At 34.3% G+C, this 23,006-nt stretch overlaps 1 protein-coding gene and 1 long non-coding RNA gene across 4 annotated transcripts; one reads left to right on the top strand and one right to left on the bottom strand.

Moving 5' to 3' along the window:
• The first annotated feature begins 11,751 nt into the window (after nucleotides 1-11,751).
• Nucleotides 11,752-13,951, top strand: LOC148869429 (protein LURP-one-related 12-like). 3 transcript variants are annotated; one of them, XM_088968879.1, is made up of 3 exons: nucleotides 11,752-12,738; nucleotides 12,824-13,097; nucleotides 13,364-13,951. In XM_088968879.1, exons 2-3 carry the CDS (start codon nucleotides 12,828-12,830, stop codon nucleotides 13,778-13,780), a joined length of 687 nt encoding a protein of 228 aa, XP_088825005.1. In that variant the 5' UTR covers nucleotides 11,752-12,738; nucleotides 12,824-12,827; the 3' UTR covers nucleotides 13,781-13,951. The 3 variants fall into 3 exon arrangements, with proteins under 3 accessions (XP_088825005.1, XP_088825004.1, XP_088825003.1); XM_088968878.1 differs by having other exon boundaries at nucleotides 12,358-12,724; XM_088968877.1 differs by lacking the exon at nucleotides 11,752-12,738 and having other exon boundaries at nucleotides 12,745-13,097.
• Nucleotides 12,918-13,365, bottom strand: LOC148869430 (uncharacterized). Its single transcript, XR_016107067.1, has 2 exons — nucleotides 13,192-13,365; nucleotides 12,918-13,123 (listed from the first exon to the last, which is right to left on the bottom strand). It is a non-coding gene; the product is annotated as an uncharacterized LOC148869430 (long non-coding RNA).
• Nucleotides 13,952-23,006: the final 9,055 nt, after the last annotated feature.

Below are 23,006 nucleotides of genomic sequence, written 5' to 3'. Positions count from 1 at the left end.
AGATTCTAGTTGGAAGGAGAAACATTGAAGAATCACATGATGTAACAAATTAAGGAACCCTTAATTGTTTTTGTCTAAGAAAATCTTCAAACGAAACATCCACCGAAGCAATATTTGATATGATTCGTTTGGAGTAAGAGGAGTGGGTCAAACTACGATATCTTTGTTTTTGTTTGGGTAAACTACACTTTGACGTGTCTATGGAAATTCGAGGCCTCAACTACAATGTCAAAAGAGAAAAGATACAAAGCATACGCAGATATGTAATTGAGGGATTACCTACCAGATAGCATATGAGGAAATTGCGAGATGATGAATTGATGACATTACACATGACGAATTAAGATAAGAAAGGATGAGTGAAATGGTGTCCTCCTTAAAGGGAAGGGAAATTTGGGTCTCTTTCGGTAACTTTTGCTTTTTTGGTAGAGGTTCCCATTCTATATTCATGACGTGCGTCAAAACACTGTTTTCAAAATCGGACCGGATCGGATGGTTAGATCAGAAAAATTGAGAATCGATCACCTGACCGGTTATGTTTTCCTCTAAAATTGTATTTTTTTTTTCAAAACCGTTGATTTTGGTCAGCAAACTGTTGAACCGGCCAATTAACCATTCGAACGGTTTTAACTGGTTTTCAAATTTTTAATTTTTTTTTTTTTTGTCAGAACGGACTGATCATTCGAGTTGAACAATTAGACTGTTCGAACCGATAACCAAACCCCTGACCGGATCGGTTACTTGTTCGTTTTTAAAAACCATGCGTCAAAGAATTTGTTTCTTCTTTTGACTATAGGGTACGTGAGTGGGTAATCTAGCCATAAATTCATTTCCCGTCATCGTCGTCCGAATATACTACAAACACAAATGTGTGAACTAGGTTACATGATTACGCCAGTGTTCCCATACATGGAGTGTCTTTGTATACATGTTATATGATATTACACGTTCCAAGGGATTAACTATTAGGCTTTTGGTTTGAACTAAAAAGTAAGAAAATCTTTACAAATTTTGTATGAATTTTCTTATCTTTTCCTTCGAACCAAACATAACTTTGAGGACAAAACATTAGCAAGGTACACATGAGGTCCATTGGTAAGACCTTAATACCTTACCACAGAGTGCTTACAGTTATGAGGGTTTGATCCCGTCCCTCCCCATTCGGATAAATGATAAGTGCATGACTATCTCAGCTATTAGGTCCTCAGCCTATTTACAACACACATCTTTCATCAAATCAACATTAGTGATGAATAGACCTGTTCATGGGCTGGGTAGTCTGATGGCCCGACCCGGCCTGATTTGCACCCCGGTCGGGTTTGGTCATATAATTAGGCCTGCGGGCTTGACATCATGCCTAACACAGTAAGCCCGGCTGTATTTTGGGCCGGGCTTGGGATTTATCAAAAAAGCTCGGTTCGGCCCAACTCAGCATTATATATTTTATAAAATATATAATATGTATTTTATATATTATATAAAATATATAAATAATATAATATTTATTAAAATATATTTTTATAATTTAATATATACATTTTTTATTCTTTTCTTTATAATCTCTCTCTCTCTCTATTCAGCCGTTAATAGTATGGGTTAAATTTCGGGCTCGGGCCTAGGCCCGGGTTTCAGACTTTTTTTGAGGACCGGGCTCGGGCTCGGTCCTTAAAAAATTCTGTTAATACAGAGTGAAAGCTTGGCCCGAGCTTAGCCTGGCACGACTCATGAACAGGTCTAGTGATGAAGTGGTTCATATGTGCTATTACTATTATATTTTAGATAGCAAAATGGACCTTGATTGACTATTCTATGATATCTCATTAACTAATTCTTATTAATAAAAATATGATTGACCTATTCTCTCTCTCTCTCTCTCTCTGGTATATTCTATCTCGTTGTTGAGATCTTTTGTCAACAAAACATGTTCCAACATGATTTGGCATTGCATGTCTCACCATGACGGGAACCCACCATGTATGAGGAGGTGGCATTCCTTATGCTGAATGGCATAGTCTGGTGTTAAAATCAGGGTACATATCGATACGTATTGGTTGATACATATCGTGTCAATAGCTTTCTGGTACGCTCTTCTAGGGGTTATATTGGGTCAGATCATAACTAAGAGGGTGGTAACCAGTTTTGAAAAAAAAAAGAACCGATACAGGCCGATACATCTTACCTATATCATACCTTAAACCTTGGTTAAAACCTAAAGTCACGACTTTTGGATTTATCTTTGAGGTCCCACACAATGTTTTTGAACTGCTGTTGATATGGATGATTGGACTATTCGGCTCAGGAATTATTTAGACAATTAATTTCATTTTACTCCAAACCTGATTCCTAATAAAAAAAATCATTGAATTGATCAATAACTCATTAGTTCAGACAATTAAACTATTAACCAAAAAATCGGTTTTTAAAATCTCAGCACCACGTCACCTTAACACCACTTCATCCAATTCAAGATGGACCATTAATGATATTTAAGGTGGAGGTGGAGCTCCATCAATATATCAAATGACTGTGATAGTAAATATTTCTCCATGCATCAGATGTTCATTTATTGCATTTTTGGAACTCGATCAGTTCAATAGTTGCTGTTGCCGTGTGCTCGGTGGCGGTGCTGTTTGAAAACAGTTCGGACATGGTAGGTACAACGTTGATTTGAATTTTTTTTGAAAAAGATTAAAACCTCTTTGATGTTCGTCAAAATACTTATCAAGTACTCGTAATTATTTAGTTATTTATCTTTATAACGTGAATAATTCGAAACAGTAGAACTCCCAAACGGACCCTCAAGCATGACTCATACACTTTGACCCTCTACCAACCTGGTTGAGGAATAAATTTGTAGTGTCGAGGCAGGACACGTACCTATCCGTACATAGGTGGGTCATGGGCGGGGGGAGACGGAAAAGTTTTAGCTGTTGGGGGTAGCAGCATATGTTAGTGAGAGAATTTTTTAAAATGCTACGTTATTATAAGAATAAATAAATTAGTAATTACATCTTAATTTATATTGATTAAAAATCAAAGTATGAGTATAGATAAAATGTTCAAGTGCTCAACTTAAGAACTATCTCAATAGCCTATACTATTGGCCCCAACAGCCAAAATTAACGAGAGAAAGAGAGTGATCCTTGAACCACACCAAGGGCAACGGCAGCGCTGCAGCGGCAACGATTGAGAAAAGGCAATTTCGTATCGTAGGTAACTCACGTCCCAATTTGACTTTTCAATCTTGGCCATATCCATATAGAAGAGTCAAAAAGATGCACTCCAGTTGAAATAATGTCTCTCAGGGTCGTGTTTGGTTGCAGTATAATTTTTGTTATATTATTATAATTGTATAGAAGTATAAATATAAAAAATGTAAATTCTTGTTTAATTTTATTTGAGTTTAATTTATTATGCTTTATGTCTTAATTTACTTTATTTGTACTATAACCAAACAAATAAGCTAAATTTTGAAACAAAAATAGGTCAACATTTACAATTAAATCATTTGCACTGCTATGGTTTTGCATCAGTGCAACACATCCCAAAGGATTTGATTCATTACATTAGTGCCACCACAAATTTTGTATCGGAATCTGCAGCACATGTTTCGTCTTCACAAATAAGGGTCCAAAACTAACCGGCTATATTAGAGCAACGGCAAATGGCAATGGGTTCAGATTTTGTTCTCACAAAATCTATCCTTACAATTCAGTTTGAAAAAAGTACAAATACAAATATATACAGTACAAATACATACAAACTGAGCCTATACACAGCTATAGAGGGTTGTGAGTACGGTGTGAATACAAATTTTATAAAAAATGAATCCAACCTTGAACCGAGTTCAGTTCAAATAACTTTTTTTTAGCGTTAGGAATGATTGTGGGCTGGGACAATCCGGAAACCATATAAAATAACTCACATATCGGAGCATTCCCCACCGGAGGCAATTTATCAACGATAATTCAAAGTTTTCATAATTTCTGAATATAACTTGATAGAAAACAGTCCAATGGTGAAACAGGATTCATGTGGCTCACCCATATAAATTATAATTTGGATAAAATTTGATGATAATGATGATCAGGAGAGAGATGAGAAACCGTGGAAAAGGGGCAAATAAACTTGGATAGGGCCTAACCGAAATCCGATTTAATCCTTATAAAATTATCTTGGCACTATTCTCACAGCCCCTTGCAGCATTATCTCTTCATGGAAAAGAAATATACAAATTTGAAGATATTCTCAATGCACTGCTATAAAAGTGTACAAAAAGTGTGAACAAGGTCTTATAAGCACTGAAACCGATTTTAACTCAACCAACCATCCATAATATAAGTGGAGTTCATGAATTTTAAAAACAAACTGGTGACTGAACTGGTCAGGGGTCTGGTTATTGGTTCGAACAATTCGACCTGAATGGCCAGCCCATTTTAACAAAAAATTAAAAATTTTAAAAACGGTCAAAACCGTTCGAACAATTAACAAACCGGTTCAACAGTTTGCTGACCAAAATCAACGATTTTATGAAAAAAAATAGTTTAGAAGAAACCGGAACCAGTCAGATTTTTCCGGTGACCAATTCCCCTTTTCCGATCCAACTGTCCGGTCTGGTCCGGTTTTAAAAACAGTGGTAGAGATGTTGGGGCATGGGGGATCATGGCTCCCCTAAAGGTCCCCTAGTTCCCATTAAATATTTCATATATGCAAAATAAAACAACACATATACTTGCGTATATAATAATTAATAAATATTTGTGGGCCTGGTCAGGATGGACTGGAAATCATCGCCCCATCCCCTTCGCAGTGAATACTCACATGTCTTCCATACTTACGTACAACCTACGGTAAGGGAACACTCCAACTTAGTTCTGATCCAGACCTTCTAAATGGGCCAGAACTGGCCCTTTAATTAATCAGGTTTGACAGGTCAAAATTGATTAAAATGTAAGGCTAAATTTGAAAAGAGTACAAATACAAATATGTAGAGTGCAAAATTTTATATTTTGTATTATTTTGCCTGTATTTGTATTGTATATATTTGCATTTGTGTTCCTTTCAAACTGAGCCTTAAATAATCATAGCTGCCAGGCTTTTGGCTGTTATGAGATTATTACAGGCAAATAATAAAAATTTTATACAAAACATCATGATATAATAGGGTCTAAACAGGGGTGGAGCTCTTTTATTTTTATTTTTTTGGTCTTTTAGACTCAGTTTGGTTGCAATGCAATTTTATTTGCACTAATACAAATACATGAGAGTGCAAATGAAAAGAATGTAAAATTTGGTTTATTTTTGTTTTGGGTTTTACTTCATTCTGCTTTAGATCTTATTTTACTTTGCACTGCAATTAAACAAAAATATGGTAAAATTTGAAACATAAATAAATCATTAGTAGTCGATTGGAATCAAAATCCTCAGAATCCTTTGGAATCAATTGGAATCGCCCATTCCCAATGCTTGTTTGGTTCATATGGGATTTGAAATCAGATTCCAATCATTGTTGTTTGGTTCATTTGGAGTTGGAATCAGAACCAACAAAAAATTTTCAATTTTATATTACTCTATTAATATTTCAATATTTTATTGTTACTTTATTATCATCATCATCATCATCATCATCATTATTATTATTATTATTATTATTATTATTATTATTATTATTATTATTATTATTATTATTATTATTATTATTATTATATTAGTCTTTAATAATTAACATCTTAGTATATTATTAATTTAAGAATATTACTCTATTAATATTTCAATATTTTATTGTTACTTTATTATCATCATCATCATCATCATCATCATCATTATTATTATTATTATTATTATTATTATTATTATTATTATTATTATTATTATTATATTAGTCTTTAATAATTAACATCTTAGTATATATTATTAATTTAAGAATATTTTATTAATAATATTATGATTTTGTTATTACTTTACTAATATTCTATTATTAGTTTATTAAGAAATTATTATTTTCTTATTACTTTATTAATATTATAATATTTTAATATTAATTTATTGTTATTTAATAAATAATATCTTTATTTTTATTATTTATTTATTTATATTTTATTAATATTTTATTAATATTAGAGTTTGGGGGAATTTGTCGAGAATTCTTTACTTCTTAGCATAATCTAGAATGAGAACCCTATTCCAATCAAACAAACAATTGGAGTTGTAATGAACCATTCTGATTTTCATTTCGAGCACCTAAAAGGATTTTACCATTACATAGAATGTTTGGAATTGTTGGTGAGACTTAAGAAATAGGCCTATTTGACTTTGATTTGATGGTTTGGGCCAAAAAAACTTTTGTGAACTTACAAAAGTGGCTCAACTAAAACTAACCTCTCTCCCAAGAACTAGGGGTGGATTGGAGCCAAGCCGAGCCAAGCCAATAAATCCTTAGGCTCGAGTTCAATTTGAGCTTAAATTCGACTCAATTCAAAAGTTTGTAAGTTCGAACTTGGCTAGGCCTGAGTTCAACCATGAGCCAAAAATTTTATAAAATAATTTATTTAATTGATATAAAAAATTAGTTATTATTTATATAAAAAATAAAAATATTATATATATATATATATAACATCTTTTGTTGTGCTCACGAACCAAATTTTATTGAGCTCGAACTCGGCTCAATTAACAAATAAACCTATATATTAGATTGAACTTGGCTCGAAGCTCAATTTAAACAGAGCTTAATCGAGATTTTCACGAATCCAATTCAAACAACTTATGAAAAACTTGACTCGTGACCACCCCTAACGGAACTAAAACTAACCTATCGAAAACCCTTGTTGCAAGTTAAGGCTGAATTTGGCATTCTTTATTTTAAACACTTATCTTAGCAGAAACTCGTGTCTCGGGCCAGCTTGATTTATTGACATCCGCAGCGTGGATCGATCCAGTCCTGATCATATAGACTTTGCTGTTTAGGAAGACACGTATGGACTAATGGAAGTAGCACTGGCCGGGCCCGAACCAGACATTGCCCGGACTCCAAGACTTTCGGGGCCATTTACAGCTCAGCTGTTGTCACCACTTAGGGATTAGATGGATGTTGTCGGGGAGCCAATGTCGTTTCTTGCTTCCATCTTTTGTCCTTTTCCCTGTTTCCCACCTAATTCGGCTGGATGAGTGGTGATTTGTCTGATGGTAAGTGTGGTGGAGTTTCGTGGGTCCTCTTTGTGGCCCAGATATTGTTTGGGCTAATTAAGCCCATCTCCAAGTCAACTGAGTTACCGGGACTCGATACGTTTTCATAATGTTGGTTGTCTTCGTGAAGATGCTCCGAACATCGTTCAAAGTATCATACATCTCTGTGTATCGGTGATTTTAATGATATTTTTATATTTTTCATTCTATTATTTTAAATCAATAGGATCGATGTGATGCACGGGTTACTTAATTTTAGTTTTTTTTTAAGTAATTTTGATAATTTACAATTAACTTCTGTTAATTAAAGACAATTCCTAGTAATTTCTGATAATTTTTTATATCTTTTGATAATTTATAGATAATTTCCATTAATTACAACTAGTTTCTACTAATTTCTAGTAAATTTTGATAATTTACGGTAAAATCTGTTTTTTTTTTAATAATTTCTACTTATTACAGTTAAGTTTTGGCAATATTTGGTATATTCCGGAAATTTTTAGTAAAATAGTCGATTGCTATTTCACTACTACTAATAGATTGTTCTTTGTAGTCGACTGCTTTGCAGGAAGATTTCGGAGTAGTTGATTACTACATACAACAGAGCTCGAAAATAACCTAAAACCAGCAAATACCTAACAGCACAAAAGGATACAGTAATTTAAATGAAGGAAAATAAAAGAAACAATCAATCACAAGAGGAGACAAAAGATTTACGTAGTTCACCCAATGAGGATTACATCCATGTGCAAAGTCAATAAAGCCATTCATTCACTATCAATAAAAGAGATAGAGGAGATTTGTGTATAACACCTCTCTACCATTGTTGTGAAATACCCCACAACTACCAATCCCCTTTTAAAAGTTAAACAAAGAATATCCTCAGCTCCACAATGTCACCACAAACCTGAAAAACACTATCAAAGCTAAACTTGCTAGAATAACCCCTTTGTTAAAGAAAAGGTTGCAGAAAGAACCACCACACCCAAATGTAACTCTTCTTTCTATTATTTAATATTAGAACTAACGTTTCAATATCTGATTCACTTATTTGTTTTTTGTTCTTTTTTTTTTTTTTAACATTTGTCATACATATGCAACTACAACGTACATAATGGTTGGTGCCTTGTTCTTGTAAAAACCTTGGATCTTTTGACGAAGATTAGCTCTCTTCAAATCCAGACTATTTATTCCTTTACCCTATCTACTCACTTGGTTGTCATTTTCTTTTCTACTTAATTTGAATGGCCTGAAAAACAATATTCTTTTTTTACTCGTTTCTTCCATGGATCATCTTTATTTTATCGGTTTAACTTTTTATTCCAAATGCATTGCCCCCATTACATCTAATTGGCAATTTTCCTCCTAAATGATTTTAAACGAAGCAAGTTCCTGATTTTTTGGTAACTTCTCTCTTATATCAGAATTTTTTGGCAACTTTTTCGTAAGGGAAATTGTTTAAAACTCACCATGAGTTTTAAGCACTTCTCTTTAACTCACCACAACTTTTCAAAATGTCTAAAACTCACCATGTCACTAACTTGACGTTAAACATACTAACGGGTGTTAATATATAACCATTTTAACCTTCATAGAAAAATATAAAATATTTACAAAATAAATTAATGGGTGTTAATATTTTACCATTTTAATATTTAGGCATGAAAAAAGGAAAAAGTTCAAAAAATATTTTCAAATATAAAATACATAAAAAACATAGAAATTACAAAAAATATAAAAAAAATTAGAAATTGCAAACAAAATAAAAAATATTTTCAAATTATAGAAACTATAGAAATTGAAAAACAAAATCATAAAATAAAAATTGTAGAAAAAACACCAAAAGTTATAGAAAAACACAAAAAATACAAATGAATAACAAAAAATACAGAAAAAATTATAGATTGTAGAAAATAGAAAATGTAAAAAAACAGAAATTATAAAAAATATTGAAAATTATAACAAAACACTAAAAAAGCAAAAAAAAAAAAATGAAAACTGAAGACGACCATTTTTCCTCTAACTTGCCATTCAAGGTTAATTTGGTCATGAAAATTGTTATTTATACTGACATAGACACCTCTCTTAAGAAGCATTAACTGTGCACTAATGGAATGTGAGTTTTGGAAAATAAAAACTTACTCACATGATGAGTTTTAGACATTCTGAAAAGTTGTGGTGAGTTTAAGGAAAATGTTGAAAACTCATGATGAGTTTTAGACAATTTCCCTTTTTCTAATATTATAATGTGATTTTTTTGGAGGAAGATGATGTGGTCCAATGGGAGAGGGTGGACGTGCATAAGGTGGCAAGTTGATGGCATTTTGAGGAAATAGAGAGTGAATGAGTGATAAGTTAGGATTGGGGGTAACGGTCATTGTTAGGGGGGGAGATAGAGGGGATGCCTATAAATCTATAATCAAGGGGATTAATATGCTTTAAAAGAGGAAACTTTGTGGAGTGTTGAGAGATAAGGAATGCTTTTGGAAGTCATAATTTTTGGGCAAAAAAATGGGGAAGATTGCCAAAGTTAGGTGGCAACTCTTAATGCTTCTAGAGGGAATCTTGCACCCCCTCTAGAATTGTTCCCTTGGGGTAATAGAGTACAAAGAGGCCATTTGACATGGCATATATATATATTTCAATTTTAAATATATTTATATATTTATTATTTAAACAAATGAATTCCCGAAAACACCTGTAAAGGGAACAAAAGATATGATATGAGGCATATCATATCAAAATTTTGATCCTTAGCCCCTAGAGCCAGAGTTGTTGATCAGTTCATGGGTCGGTTCAAATCAGTTCTGGTTCTTAGTTTTGTGTTCCAACTATAATTGAATTAGGATTGGTTTTTGCAGTTCTGAACAAATGAGGGCCACCATCAATTATATAAAAGTCTGGTTATTTTTAATATTTGTTATATTTTATGTCTATATGAATAAATTTCATTGATTATATAATTGGTCATACTGCAATTATCCCATTAAACAATTGGCTTGGGATTGGTCCATCTTGTCCCAAACTTACCAAGGTTTTAAAAACTGACCGAGAACCATAACCGTTTTAGCCACCAGTTTTTGGATTGACGATTCGACCGTTTGGATCAAAATGATGGCCCATTCCAATGAAAAAAATAAAACATAGTTAAAATAAAAACAGCTAAAAACCGTTGAACGAGTTAATGGTTTGATCACTTGGGCCAGTGGGCTGTTGACCAATTCAATAGATTTTTACTAGGGACCGAGTTTGGGGTAAAGCAGAACTGATTGCCTAGATGGTTCTTGATCTGTATGGTCTGACCGTCTGGGTCAACAACAATTAAAAAACATTGAACTAGATCCAACCCATTGATAGCTCTACCCAGGTTTTAGGCCTACTTGGTCCATCCACACTTTTAGGCTAAGTTTAGGAGTGCTTAAGAATAAATGCTTATATGAATAAGTACTTATTTTGGGCTGGGACCACACTGACAAGCACTTATGCGTTCGTAAAATAAGCCGGAGATGAGAATAAGCACTTGTTTGAGATCCACAAATTTTGGGCTATTTTTAATTGCTTATTGAATATGTGTTTATTTCCTTTCTGGCTCATATTGGCATGTCACATCATTTTAAAATACCTTTATTACCCCTGTTGAGAATAACTGTTTTTTCACCAAACTCTCATAATTGCTTATTAGAATAAACACTTGTTTTTAAACACTTATTTTCAAATAAGAACTTTCAAACTTGGCCTTAGCCCTCATTTGGGAGTGTTTTCTGAGAAATAAATACTTATTAATATATGTTTATCCTAATAAACACATATGAATGTTTGGTGAAAAAACACTTCTTTAAAATGGAGTAATATAGGTATTTTGAAAATTACAACACTTTTTGGAAAATCACTTGAAAATATAAACAAAGTTCTGAACTTATTTAAAAACGGGCTTATTTCCTGAAAAAAACACTTATTCAGTCTTATTTCACAGATGCATATATGTGCTTATTGGTGTGATCCGAGCTTAAAATAAGTTTTTTTTCTTGTGTCATTAAAAATAATCACTCCCAAACAGGGCATTAAAAGTCCGGAGACAGAGGAATCGTTTAACGAGTGCTTGGTCGGTATTTCTTGCCTTTTTTATAATTTTTTGGATTCACAAAGTTGAAGAGTGTAATATTAAATCGATAAAATTTGGCGCATTGAGTGTAGTGTCAAGACGAATTCTTTTGTAACGATGCAAACAAACAATGTATTCATTCTGATGATGTATTGATGTGATCCAAATAAGGACAATACAAATGTACAGGAACATTAAATTCCTCTTACGCAGAACGGCCGTATTTGGACGTCATGGTGCGGCAACGAAAATGGAAATCCATCCACAGAGTACTAGGTTCTCTCCAACAGAAGGATTCGAAAATGACTATTCCCATTAAGGATTTCAAATCCATTCACATATGTGGTTAATTACTTAATTAATTTAAAATCCCGACAGATGGAATTTGCCCTTTCCAAAGGCTAAAATCCCCGAATCCCCCCATGGAAGCTCCTGTTAAATTCACTTGTTTTGTCCGTCAACTTGTACAAGGGATTCATGAATTTGGGCTCTTTAAACTTGCCACGTAGCTCACTTTCGGTGAGTCGAGTCCGTCAGAAAGGCAGTACACGGGTACCATTTTGGATAGTGTCCGCCAAAGCACAAGCAAACCCAGTCTAACTGCACCCGTGCCATTTATCTTTAGTACTTCATAGAACATTTTTCTCCACCGTCCGAATGAAGATATTGGATATCGGATCGGGTGCCCGTAGTTTCAAACATCTATTCCTGCTGGTTTTCCACCAGTACACAGGTGAGCCCTAGGACCTAGGAGTAGGGCTGTTAATAGACTCCGAAGTCCGATATATGATTCGATACTAAATCCGATTACCCGGATTTGGATATTAGAAAATGTATCGGCTTAATAATTCACATCCGATACATCTGTACATAAATATTAAATAACTTAGAAGTAATCGGATCTTTAAAATAATTTTTAATTGTTTACCATTTTGAGTACAATACGATGGATTGTCTTATCGGATTTTGAATTGGATTCGGATCCAAAGGTTTGATTAAGATGTAAATTGGAACCGATCCGATTACAACCCTGCTTAGGGCTTTAAAAGTGTAACAGATGGCAAATTAAAGGACCCAATACTGCTCAACGAGTCAAACAGCCCCAACCTCAATACATTTCGCAAAATAAAAATAAAAGGTAAGCTTCTAGTTCTAGAGTTGCTGCTGCAACTCGGCACAACTCGCCCAGAAACCATGCTTAGATTACGAGTTACGACTCGATCCAATCAGGATTGAGTTCCCATTGGAACGAGTTGACCCCCGTTGCAAAGGAAGGGACAAATCGGACAATTCGGTCTATTCGATGGAGAGCCGAGCGAAAAGTAGAGACTCGGATATTTTCGGTGGAACCGTGTAGGAGAGGAGAGTGTGATGGAGAAGGTCTGCCGAAGGAGGAAGTCTAGCGCGGATCTCGAGTATTAATACCAGCCACATGCGGTAATTCCTCAGAGGTCGCACTCTCTAATCTCCATTCTCAGTCATTCATTTCTTCTTCTTTCCGGTGATCAATATTTCATTTTGCTGGTAAATGGTCAGAGCTATGAAAGAAGCAAGCGTCGCTCCAGAGGGAGAGGTGGGCTTAAAGAAGATGAGAGGAATCGTCGTTCATGAGAGTTTTTGCTACGAAAAGGAAACCCAGCTTACGGTGCGCAAGACCTCTCTTTTCTTTGCCGGCGACGGGTTCTCCGTCTACGACTGCAAAGGTGAGGTTTTCTTCCGTGTCGAATCCTACGGTCCCGATGCCCGAGACAAAGATGAAGTCGTTCTCATGGACGCCTCCGGCAAGTGTCTCCTCACCGTTCGAAGAAAGGTCAGTCGAGTAATCTCTCTCTCTCTCTGTAAAACGAGTCAACTCGCCGGATTCTTATGAAACATAAACATTAGATGATTAGAATAACAAATACCTTGTCAATGGGTAGAAGAATCTCTTGGCATTATTGGGTAGCTTCTTGTTGATTGAAATCCAAATTTCCAATTTAGCAAATGAAATTCCTGTTATGTGACTCGGTGGTCTTTTGGACGACCCGAGTCCACACGAAAATTTCTATGCACTAAATATGTATTTTCCCTTATCAGAGGCCGAGTTTGCATCAAAGATGGGAGGGATTCTTGGGCGAGAGAAGCGAAGGAGACAAGCCCATCTTCAGCGTACGGAGATCATCGATCATCGGACGGTCGAGTGTAACCGTGGATGTATTCGGAAACCCAGGTGAGGAGTACCTGATCGATGGTTCGTTCCCGCAGCGGTGCTGTACGATCTACGACACATCGTTCGACTCACCAAAGGAAGCAGTGGCCGAGATCAGAAGAAAAGTTGACGCGTCGACCAACATGGTGCTTGGGAGAGACGTTTTCTCGCTCTGTCTCAAGCCCGGATTCGATGCTGCATTCGCGATGGGCTTGGTCCTCGTTCTTGATCAGATCAACAGTGATCACGTCGTCGTGGATGATGGAGCCGAGGTTGATCAACCGGCGGAGGATGCATCTCCCTGATTATTCCGGATTTTTCAGATGTGTTTTATCCAACGGCTATAATCCGTTTCACGTGTACCCCTTCTCCCCTCCCCCTCTCAGACTCGGAAGATCAGAAAATATCGTTTTCTTTCTTTTTTTTTTAAATAATATTAATCTAATAAAATATCTGAAGGTTACATTTTTTGGTTATTTTCCGGAAAAGAGTAACCACTGGACTGGAACGTTAAAATTTCACCCCCCCCCCCCCCCCCAAAAAAAAAAGGAACGTTAAATCTGCAGATGATGAGATCTTGTTTTCTATTTGTCAGTGTGAACGAATTTACCACTGTTTGGATACTTGGATTGCCTCTCTCCATTATTCTAATTTCTGAGTGGTTCTATTGTCCAAATGGAGAGTTATGAGGCTGAATGTGATGGGAAAAATGTTGATTTGATGATGATATGGCAGAATTTTGATAAATACCTATCACAAAACACCCATTGAACAAAATTCACATTTGATCATTTATAATTTAACAATGGAAATGATACTAATGGTAAACACCACTTTTTTTGTTTTTGTTTTTTTTTTAATGTTGAAAGACAATATAACAGCCACATGAACAAAAATGTGGCATGACAGTTGTTTTTGTTTTTGAAAAAAAAAAAACCGTTCACATTGTTGAATACCCCCTTAAGTTTTTTGTGATACATCTGTTAACTTTATGGATCAGTTATGTGTTTGACTCCACACGTAGCCCTTTTGTGCATGCCTAGTTTTAGGGTTGCAAAATGGTATCCTATTTATTAAATTTTGAATTAGAATTTCATCCTATTAAGGATGATCCAGATTCGATCAATCTTAATTAGATTAAATATGGATTCACCTCTACCCAACCAATCTGATATCATCCGACTCAATTTGATATAAATACATGCACCCATGTATAATTAAGGTTAAATTAGTTCGAATGTTGTATTTTTACTAAATTGGCATAAGCTCAAGTAGCCAAATTCGATTCGAATTCCATAAATATGATCCAATTCAAATTTGAATATAAGGATCAATTTCGAAGGAATACAAATATAAATATGAAAAGTGCAAAAGCCTAAACAAATCAAATTTGATTCTATTTATATCCAATTCTCGATCAATTTGCATCCGTACATGATTTTGATCATATTTAAAGTATTCTTACGAGATAACGTGAGCCCCAAGCTATACTAATCTCCACATTTTGGAAGACAAACTTCCCTTTAAGAACCGAGGAAATTGTTTTTTTTTTTTAGTTTTCTTAAAAGTTTTTTTAGGAAATTAAATTCCTTTTGAATCAATCAATCAAGTGCGGGATGGGAGGAGAATTATAGAATTTCCTGCAAAACAAATGGAGCAATGGTGTTAAAGAAAACGATGTGTGTGGGCACACAGGACTCAAAAAAATTATTATGGGCCTGTCACTCAACCATTTTTCTCATGTTGAAGGGATCGGATTCCACAATTGAAAAGGGGCCTTCGATGAGATAAAAAGAAGCAAAACTAGCTTCAAACATAACCCTAATCGGCTAATTGTCTCGTTTTACTATGTGTTTGGGTTGTTTTGAAATGAAAATTCATGGGTCACGGTTTTATCATTTAACTGGTCTGCTAGATCGTTCACATCCAAACCAGTGTTTTTAAAATTGGATTGAACCAAATGTTTGGATCAGAAAAATCATGAATCAGTCACTTGATCGGTTTCATTTTATCTCAAAATCATGTTTTAGTTAAAAACCGTTTATTTGGCCAGCGAACCGTTGAACTGTATGGTCAAACCATCCGTTTGATTTGAACGATCAGACCAATTGACCTGAAAATTGGACTCTAGAACGGTTCCTTATCCGATCCAGTTTTAAAATCCTTACATCAAAAACCAGACAAATGAAAGTTGTGTTTGGTATGATTGGTGTTTTCAACATGCAGTGTTTTGAGTTGAAACAATGTTTATACTTGAAACACAAACACCACTGTTTATACTTACAATTTCGTTTGGTTAAAAGAGTGCGTTTTTCTTCATTCATGTCAGCACCACATAAGTGCTATGTCAGTGAGGGTATTGAGACTTTTGAACTGTTTTAACTCAAAATATAGTCTCCAACCAAACAGGAATTTGACCGTTAAATTCAAAATGCTTAGGTGGCGCTAGCTGATGTAGCTGTACTACCAAATAGCTAGGCAAATACCTGAGAATTGGAGTCTGAATAATTTCGTTTTGATTCTCAAATATTATCATTTAAAACAAAGTTGCTTTCATATTTCAATCAATTAAAAAATAGAAAGTGTTGAATCTCTGAAGTTTTTAAAAGACCCGTTTTCATATTTTAAGCAAACGAAAATGACTCCTACGAACACAAAATGTCGATATGTGGTTGTCATGCAATGGTGGTATTTAAGCACTCAACCAGTCAACATGAAACTCTATCTTTTGCTATAATAAGGTTTGATGATGCTGTTGTAACCGGTGACCACCAGAACAATTGTTCCTTCATGTTTCTGCAAGTTCAAAGGCAAAAGCAACTGAACCAGATACCTTTAAAAGCAAAAAGCATGTGAGAACACATTCAGATTTTGCATGGGGAGATGTTCTTAATATGCGGCTAGATATTGTGTTGTTAGTGTGTTTACATGCTTTTTGCCTTCAGTAGATTCTGTCTCAAAGCAACTTGGCTCTTAGTCAGTTTTATGGGACACTGATCATAAAGGCGGTGACAAGGAGCATGGAAGCTTTTCTGGTTTTTTATTACTCTCAAACTCAATGGGTTTCCCTATTAGTTGATCCCCTAGCCCCTAGTCCATTGATATGTATATATATATATGCTTCCTCAGTTATTTTAAATGATTTTTTTTTTTTTTTTTTTTTTACATTAAAGCAGGATTTGATTGCATATTCAAAGAGCGAAAACAAATGGTTCCCCTAAAAAAATGATATTCGATTGCAAAGCAAGCATGTTCTATTTTTCAGTTTTTTTTTTTTTTTTTGTCTTGGATAAGAAAGCTCAGTTTGTTTGCTGTGCAATTTTTAATTGCACTAGTGTTAATTTGAATGAAAGGATACAAATGGGCTGCATGTAAATCCAGGTTTAGATTTGCTAGCTGCAGATTTGATTATATTTTGTTTGTCTATATAAAGTTAAATGATCAATGTCCCCACTTTGTATGAAAGAGAATGAAGACTTGATTTTTTTTTTTTGAGTGACCCGTTTGAATATCTTCTAAGAAAATGAATTTTCATATTCATTATTAATGTCATCACAATTTTTAGATGCAAAATTTGCACTGCCAAACTGAAATAGATATGAATACAAAACTGAAATCAGTGCAAAATTTGTATCCAGTTAAGATTTGCACTGTAAACAAACAGAGACAAGAGAGTTGAGAAATAGGTGACTTTTGCAATTTATGAATCAAGAGGACCAACTTCCATTTTGAAAATGTCTCAAAATATTTTCCACAGCCATTTTACATGGAAACGGAAGCAACTTTTTAGTATCAGTTTGGAATGAGTACAAATACAAATATGCAGATTACAGTAAAACCTTGTTTTTTATATTATTTTGTATATATTTGCACTGTACATTTTTGTATTTGTACTCTTTCCAAATTGAGTGAGACAGAGGGAAGGAAAAGTTTTAGGCTTTTAGCTATAAAAGGGTTGGACAAATCTATCTGGAAATTTTCGGTCCCTTTAAAAGTGAAATTCTTTCCATTCTCAAGGTCATTATTTTTGCCTTATCGGTTTGGAGGGAGTACAAATACAAATAAGTAGAGTGAAAAACGAAAAATTGCCAGATGAAATTTATCCAGTATGTTTAAATAAATGGAGCCAGGGGAGATTGGTATTTTAGAAATTTCCTAGGGCTCTGTTTAGACCGGGTACAGAATTTTGTACCTATTCAATTTTACATCCATTTGTTTATAACTATGATTTGCACTTAAAATTCACACTTTTTTGTCTTATTTGAACACAAACTAGCAGTGCAAGTTTGCATCCCAGATACTGATGCAAAATTTGTGAAACTTTTTCCCTATGACCCTATCTCAACTCTTTGGTATAAAGTGGGAACCACAACGTCCTGCTTCCTACCTCACTCCCAAACAAATAACACCCTTCCTATCTTCATTGTTTTTCATATGAAATTAGAACCACTTCATTTTATTTCTCACAAACAAATAAGACAAAGAGAATAAAAAATAATTCATAATTTACACTCAACTCATTTAAACTCGTTAACACCAGTACAAATGAAATTCGCCTTGCAAACAAACTGTACCTAAGGTGATAATCTGTTCAAAATCTATCTTGGGCAGAATTGGGAATTTCTTCAATTCAGAAAGGTTTTGAAACTTCATCCAAACACAGATTTTCTTTTTTTTCTTTTTTTTTTAAGGATGCATTCGGTTGCAATGCAATTTTATTTGCACTAATATAAATGCATGGGAGTGCAAATGAAAAGAATGTAAATTTTGATTTAATTTTATTCTACTACAGATCTTATTTTACTTCATTTGTATTGCAGTCAAACAAAATAAGATAATATTTGAAATAAAAATAATTCAAAATTTGCATCCAAATCATTTGCACTACCATAATTTTGCATCTGTGCAAATAATTTACACTGCAACCAATATAGCCTAATTTTCTTTTGAAAGATATATAGAATTTGCAGCTAGTTGCCCATCTTTGACACAAGATATGTTTCAGTAAAGGGGGAATCGTAGCCAAAAGTGTTATGGCCATTATTGGTGAATATGAATATTCGGACAACGGCCACTAGATGTGACTAGGGAGCACTACTTTTGCTGTGGAAGTGGGAGTATATTGAATTGGATTATATAAAGCAAATCAAAGCTGCTGATTTAATTTGTTGGTAGCGTTGGTCATCATTCTATTATGCAAAGCCAAGCTTGGAAAATTCACTTCTCCAGTGGGCTTTCCTTTTAATCATTTATAGCTCTTGATGATTTCAGGGATCAGGCTACCCTCCATTATTAGCTCCACTTTCTCTTTAATTAGAAAAAATAAAAAAGAAAAAAAATGAAGTGGTGAGTATATTTATCCTTTAGACTATTCTATCTTTATCATTTTTATTTAAATTAGATATTAGACAGGTTATCATGGTTTTCAAACTGTTGATGATTTAGACGGTCGAATCATTTGGCCTAAGAATCATCTAGGCAATCAGTTTCTTTTTACTTCAAACCTGATCTTTAGTAAAAAAAATATTGAATTGGTCAATGATCTATTGATCTAGGTGGTTGAACCGTTGATTCATTTAATGGTTTTAACCATTTTGATTTTTACTTATTTTTTAATTTTTTTTGTTCGGATAAATTATTCATTCAAACTGGACGATTAAATTATCGACCCCAAAAACCACTGGTCAGAACTATTATGGTTCTGAGCGATTTTCTAAAACATTGCTGGCTACGGGGAAAAAGAAAGAAAGGTATATGGGTCAAGCCCAGCCCAACAGAGCTCAGCAGCTCATCACTTACTATGGGCTGGGTAAAAGATAATAGTAAGGATGCATTTGTAGGGTAAAGATAATTTTCAAAGACTAATAATAGTACAAGGTAAAAGGCTTGTCAATTCAAGTCGTTCATTTCTGGCCTAAGGACCTCTAGATTAAAGGATTCTAGTAACGATTGAGTCTAGCATCCTACTTGGTGGGTACTTGCCCCGATAGGGTCGGTTCTTTTTGCTTGAAGGACGGATTTTGGGGTAGGAATAGGTTTTGGGATTCTAGAATCCATACGTAGGGTAGGTATTAGGCTAAAATGGACTCTCCCCAACATGCATATTGTTGGAAAGCATGTAAAATTTATGTATTAGGTGTTGAATTTAGTAATGTTGTGAATTTTATGTAAATGATTGATAATTAATGTAGTCTTTTACATATATTAATCAAATAATTGAGAATTTTACTGTTTGTTCATGTTATTTTACTTATTTAGTGTTTATATATAATAAAAAATAATAGTAAATTAGATGTGGATTCTAAACCCAACCCTTGAATGCGGGGAGGATCGGCTGAGGAGAGTTTTGCATTTTCATGTATAGAGAGGATTTGGATTCTCAAAATTCAACCCATTACGAGTTTTGAGACGGATACAAATTAGAAAGTTTAAGGAATTGGATAAAGTTTAGAATTTACAAAACCCACTTCAAACCCACTCAATGCCATCCCGTCCCACTTCAGTTTCCAATTGAAGTAAAGTATAGGAACGATGGACCACATTCATTGAGAGAGAGAGAGAGAGAGAATGGGCATATTGTGTAGGCCAGGATCTGCTGCATTTAAAAATCAAGTTCTCACGTCTCTGTCCAGTGAGAAGACAGAAAAACATCTTATGGGACTGATATTAAGGCCCATTCGTTTAATGCATTAAAACGTTTGCTCAACACTTCATCTTGCTTAAAAATAATTATCTCCATCTTGTTAAGATCAATGAGCCACTGATGAGCTATCAATGCAAATTACTCCATCTAGTTTAGTATGTTCATATTGATTAATACAAATTTTATGAGAATATATATATATTTTTATTATAATGCTTTGAGTTATCAATACAACATTTGATGCCGTTGCTGTTTTTTCAGTCAAATTTGATATATATATATATATATATATATATATATATATATATATATATATATATTTTGTTTCTACTGTAAATCCTAAAAGGGAATCCAATGCCAATGTAATGTTTTTTAGTAGAGTTAGTTATCTGGTGTGATATGACAAGACAATTTCTCAAAATTTGTATTGACCAACCTAAAGCATTGCAACTAAAAGTGGCAATGATGCCAAACACAACCTAAAAGAGTAGATGTGGCTAGGGGTTTCAATGGATCGGTTTTTGGGTTGGACGCTGCCCAAATAAAAACCAGTTTGGACATATTGATGGACCAATAAGACATACTGAATTGGGCAGTCTAGATTCAATGGTCCAAAGTATTTTTTGGATTGGATTGGGCCTAATCCATTCGTAATGGATTTATATAAGATTTGGTCGAATTAAACCAATATCTGATCTATTAATAGAAAATAAGGGTACAGATGTCAATGGATTAGGTTGGAACCAATCTAAATTAAAGCCAATTTAAATAGCTTGGATGATCCAAACATTAAATTAGATTGATTTAAAATGATTCATCCAAAATATTTATTAAATTAGACCTGATCCATCTGTAATGGATTCATATTGAATCAAATTTGATCCAATTGACACCCTTAGATATGGCTCGCAGAAGGGTTTCATTGGAGCCATGGCTTAAAGTAATATACCCACTATGCATGAACAAGTATATCATATCAAGTGTTTTAATACATAATAAACTTTATTTTAGGTTTTTTTTTTTTAATTTGCTTTTGGGATCGATTTTAGGCCTGCTTTCCCCTTAAGCTGCTCAAAATCCAAATCGATTCTTATTCGAAGTTTCAGTGACTTGACTATTTACCCAATATCGTATTGAAAATTTCAACCTTAAAAAAGGGGGCCTTTTTATTAATGGGGACTTTTTGGGCTTCATGTTTCAACCCGTGGATCAGTTTAGCCCAGATTTAGGTCTCTGAATGTCTGATATTTATATTCTACAGGCCGGGCTGCTCCCGACATGTGGCCCATCCACAATCTAAGCTTTTCACTTATCTTCCGGCCGGCCTTGAATGAAATCTTGATTTTTGACCCGAATTTTACGAACACTTCGTACGATGAGGAATGCAGAGTTGGGTACCTACTACAGTTCTAATTCAGGACAAGTCAGGGATCAGGAATTAGGACAAACTAGTTAACTCGATAGATACGGCCCAATTTGATGCTTGAGGTTGAGTCCATTGCACGACGCCACGTAATCAGCCAGCTGCTATTAATCTCTGCTGAAACGTCTGAAAACATGAGTCCGAATCTGCTGTGGAGTGTTGTGGACCGTGATAAGCGTGTCAGTGGATCGGTTTTGGACTATATCCCGTCCACTCCAAAATAAATTTGGATGGATTGAACGGGTCAATAAGGTATATTGGATTGAATCAATTCAGTTTAAAGTATTTATTAGATTGGATTGGACCAGGTCCTTCGTAAAAAAAAAATATGTTAGATTGGGTTTGATTAAGCCGATATATAGTTCATTGGTATAAGATAAGAATATAGGTATCAAATTAGGTTTGGATTGAAATCAATCTGAATTAAAATGATTTTGAACAGATTAAACGATCTAGACATTGAATTGGACGCATCCAAAATGTCCATTAGATTGAATTGGACCTGATCCATTTGTAATGGACTCGGATTGAATCAAATCCAGTCCAATTGACACCCCTAGACCGTGCTATGTCTCCAATCACAATCAGATTTGGAGAGCCGTAAAAACAGGGACACGCCGTCATGGTCATGGATATGAACCGCTAGTGTGGGTCCCAACACTTTAATCCTAAAGTAATGGGAGATGGACTAGTGGGCCCTTCGTTCATTTATTTTTCCAGAAGCCCAAATTCGTTTTGTTAAATCGATCTGATTCATGGTTTTTAAAAACGAACCGGTGACCGAATCGGAAAGGGGTCTGGTTATCAGTTTGAACGGTCCGAATGACCGGTACGTTCTGACAAAAAAAATTAAAAAAATTTAAAAAACAGTTAAAATGGTTCAAATGGTTAACCGGCTGATTTAGTGGTTTGCTGACCAAAATCAACAGTTTTGGAAGAAAATGGAACCGGTGAGATTCCCGATTTTTCCGGTCCGATTTTAAAAACAGTGATCTGATTGATCAAACAGTATTAATTTGATATATCATTTTAAGAAAATACAACTTTACGAAAAAAATTCACAAATTAAATTGATGATGCATTTTTTTTTATTAAAGCTCAGTTTGGGTAAAGTGCAAATATAGTACAAAACTTTGTACATGATATTTCTAAATCTTGTATTTACACTCTATATATTTATATTTGCACTCTTTCTAAATTGAGTTTATGGATGAGAGAAAGTTCAAAGTTCAAATCAATAATTTAGCCATGAAATTTGTGTAGGTGGGTGTTAGGGATCTAATTTTACGAATTTGCATTTGCACTCTACATATTCTGTCTATTAATAAAGAAGGTTTGAATGTTGCGTTTTTACTAAATTATGTATGTTTAAGTTTCATACAATTAATTTTCAATTTATTTTGTTCAGATCAAATTCATTCTTAATTTATTTTATAAATAATATGTAATATTTCACCATTTTTAT

This window comes from Nelumbo lutea, chromosome 2, assembly GCF_056320005.1.
Source record: "Nelumbo lutea isolate HS-2025 chromosome 2, American lotus-T2T, whole genome shotgun sequence".
NCBI lineage: Eukaryota > Viridiplantae > Streptophyta > Magnoliopsida > Proteales > Nelumbonaceae > Nelumbo > Nelumbo lutea.
Note: the sequence above shows the minus strand (reverse complement) of the source record. Positions and strands in the feature narration are given on the sequence as shown.

Excerpts from the sequence above, each read along its gene's own strand:
- LOC148869429 (XM_088968877.1), top strand. The coding sequence starts at position 12,816 with ATGGTCAGAGCTATGAAAGAAGCAAGCGTCGCTCCAGAGGGAGAGGTG. Across the intron at positions 13,098-13,363 it reads TCCTCACCGTTCGAAGAAAG|AGGCCGAGTTTGCATCAAAG; the intron begins GTCAGTCGAGTA and ends TTCCCTTATCAG.